The sequence below is a fragment of the Orycteropus afer genome, unplaced genomic scaffold (assembly GCF_000298275.1).
Source record: "Orycteropus afer afer isolate SDZICR_OR568_19922 unplaced genomic scaffold, OryAfe1.0 scaffold00558, whole genome shotgun sequence".
NCBI lineage: Eukaryota > Metazoa > Chordata > Mammalia > Tubulidentata > Orycteropodidae > Orycteropus > Orycteropus afer.
Genome location: NW_006922145.1, coordinates 5,235 through 8,529, shown reverse-complemented (window position 1 = coordinate 8,529; position 3,295 = coordinate 5,235). Strand labels below are relative to the sequence as shown.

The following is a 3,295-nucleotide window of genomic DNA, read 5'->3' as shown; positions in this document are numbered from 1 at the left end:
CCGACTCACAGCGCCCCTAGAGGACAGAGTGGAACTGCACCACAGGGTTCCCAAGGCTGTCAATCTTCCCAGAAGCAAAGCCCAAACCACACCCACTGCCCTGGAGTCCATTCTGACCCACAGCGCCCCTAGAGGACAGAGTGGAACTGTCCACAGGGTTTCCAAGGCTGTCACTCTTTACAGGCGCAGATCACCAGGTCTTTCTTCCGTGGAGCGGCTGGTGGACAAACTCCACCTTTCAGTTAGAAGCCGAGTGCTTACCCACTGTGCACAGGGCTCCATATTGTGAGTGTCCTCATTAGGTTGTGTTTGATGAAAATTAGAAATGACTTGAACTCGGTGGTGTTTCTACCAGGATCAGAGACCCATTCACCGCGGTTTCTCTGTTTGCAGGCTCATGCCAAAGTCTGGCATCTGTACAATACTTCCTTTCGTCCCACTCAAGGAGGTCAAGTGTCCATTGCCCTGAGCTCCCACTGGATCCGGCCTCGAAGAATGACTGACCACAGCCTCCAGGAATGTCAGAAGTCTCTTGACTTTGTGCTCGGCTGGTTTGCCAAGCCCGTATTTATTGACGGCGACTACCCTGAGAGCATGAGGAGTAATCTTTCTTCTCTTCTGCCCGAATTCACAGAATCTGAGAGGAATTTTGTGAAGGGGACAGCTGACTTCTTTGCTCTTTCTTTTGGACCTACCTTGAGTTTCCAACTATTGGACCCTGACATGAAGTTCCGACAATTAGAATCCCCCAGCCTGAGGCAGCTCCTTTCCTGGGTGGACCTTGAATATAACCACCCTCAGATATTCATTGTGGAAAATGGCTGGTTTGTCTCAGGGACCACCAAGAGAGACGATGCCAAATACATGTACTACCTCAAGAAGTTTGTCATGGAGACTCTAAAAGGTAGGATGGCAGGTAAAATTCTAACTTGCTGCCAGAATCCATTGGAAAAACAGCCTTCATGATTATCCACAATAAACTATATGCATTTTTATTGTTTAAGCATTTGTTGTTGTTTGCTGTCGAGTCAGCTCCGACTCATAGTGACCAGTGGGTTTGAATCGCCAGCCTTCTGGTTAGCAGTCAAATGCCTTAGGCACTACACTACCAGAGCTCCATGTTTAAGCACAGCATAGAAATTTGTTTTGTCAATAGCAGGCCTGCTTCTGTGTAACACTTCTCTAAGAGCCCTGGTGCTGCAGTGGTTAAGTGCTGTGCTGCAAACCAAAAGGCTGGCAGATTGAACCCAGCAGCTACTCTGTGGGAGTAAGATGTGGCAGTTAGCTTCTGTAAAGATGACAGCCTTGGAAGCCCTGTGGGGCAGTTCCACTCTGTCCTCTAGGGGCGCTGTGGGTCAGAATGGACTCCACGGCAGTGGGTGTGGTTTGGGCTCTGCTTCTGTGAAGACTGACAGCCTTGGGAACCCTGTGGTGCAGTTCCACTCTGCCCTCTAGGGGCTCTGTAGGTCAGATTCGACTCCACGGCAGTGGGTGTGGTATGGGCTTTGCTTCTGTGAAGATTCACAGCCTTGGAGACCCTGTGGTGCAGTTCCACTCTGTCCTCTAGGGGTGCTGTGGGTCAGAATGGACTCCACGGCAGTGGGTGTGGTTTGGGCTTTGCTTCTGTGAAGATTGACAGCCTTGGAGATCTTGTGGGGGCAGTTGTACTCTGTCCCTACAAGGTAAGTGTGAGTTGGAATTGACTCAACAGCAACAGTTTTTGTTTTTTAACCACCTTTCTAACTTGCGGCCTTGAGGAACTTAAATCAATTTTTAAAACTCCTTTTGCAAGTGAGTAACTGGGTGATAACATGTGGAATTATTTAACTTTCAGAGTGGGTAATCTACATTTTTAGATTATGTTAAGCCTAAAATTAATCCACGTATCTAGCTCTTTGTATATGTCTTTGAGTTCTTACTGTTTTTACTGAATACCAATACTTTTAAAGAAAAATATGCCCATTTTGTAGCGAAAATAATGAATAAGTAGTGCATGCTTTTGAAGCCTTTATTCATTTATGTCATCAGGCACAAAGCCAGACAGACACTGGGGCAAGACGTCCTCCCTGCTCCTGAGGGGCACACGTGGGAAATAAAGAACCATCCAGTTCTTAATGCAGGGGAATCTAAACAAAACCGTACTGCGGGTTAGCGTGTTTCTAAGCCTGTTAACTCTGGAGTCACTTCTGACTTGTGCTGACCCCATGTGTTTCAAACTGCAGCTGAACCCTGTATGGTTTTCATTGGAGTAAGCTTTTGGCAGTCTTTGTTCTGATATTTTTCTGGGTCCATTTGAATCATCAGGTCAGTCAGTAAATGAGTGCTCTACTATTTACGTCACCCAGGGGCTGAGAAAAGCTTATTTTTAAAGACATTTATCGGTAGAGCGATCTTGGTTTGATTAGAGCCTTTGTGAAGGAGAAAAAAACCTTGCTTTGCCAGACAATTAAGTGGTGTATTTAATTTATCTCAGCCAGCAGAAAAGCCTTTGAGTGCTGTCAGGCAGGAGGAGAACGCACAGCAGCGGGTCACGTTGTCCTTGTCCTTTCTTCCCTTTGCAGCCATCAGACTGGACGGGGTCCACGTCATCGGGTACACGGCGTGGTCCCTCATGGATGGCTTCGAATGGCACAGGGGTTACAGCATCCGCCGCGGGCTCTTCTACGTGGATTTTCTGAGCAGGGATAAGGAGCTGGTGCCCAAGTCGTCAGCCTTCTTCTACCAAAAGCTGATAGAGAATAATGGCTTCCCACCTTTGCCTGAAAACCAGCCCTTAGAAGGGACGTTTGCCTGTGACTTCGCCTGGGGAATTGTTGACAACTACATGCAAGTAAGTCGGCTGACAAAACCCACCAGCGCCACCACTAGTAAGTAGTGCTTTCACACCAGGCTGGCTCAGGGCGCACGGTCCAGGCTTCAGTGGGGCACGGTCCTCGGTGAGCTCATCAGGCACAACTTGGAATGCTGCACCCTACTCTCCAGAGATCTCCCCAGCGACATCTGGCACTTGACATCAGAACAAAAGGGAAATTCAAAATATATGCATATTTAAGGTCTGGTGAGAAAGTAAACAAGGAGCCCTGTGGTGCAGTGGTTAAGCACTGGGCTGCTAACCCACACGTGAGAGGGTGGTGGATTTGAACCCAGCAGCTGCTCTGTGGGAGGAAGAGGCGGGAGTCAGCTTCCATAAAGATGACAGCCTTGGAAACCCTATGGGAAGTTGAACTCTGTCCTCTAGGGGCGCTGTGGGTCAGAATGGACTCCACGGCAGTGGGTGTGGTTTGGGCTTTGCTTC

At 48.5% G+C, this 3,295-nt stretch overlaps 1 protein-coding gene across 1 annotated transcript in view; it reads left to right on the top strand.

Moving 5' to 3' along the window:
- The window catches only part of KL (klotho), a gene marked incomplete at its 3' end in the record, with an annotated part of 32,611 nt that extends 29,744 nt beyond the window's left edge, over positions 1–2,867 (top strand). Inside the window, exons 4-5 of the mRNA XM_007955957.1 lie at positions 394–904; positions 2,562–2,867. Coding sequence (XP_007954148.1) covers positions 394–904; positions 2,562–2,867 — 817 coding nt within the window. The remainder of the gene's footprint in view (positions 1–393; positions 905–2,561) is intronic.
- Between the last annotated feature and the right edge of the window lie 428 nt (positions 2,868–3,295).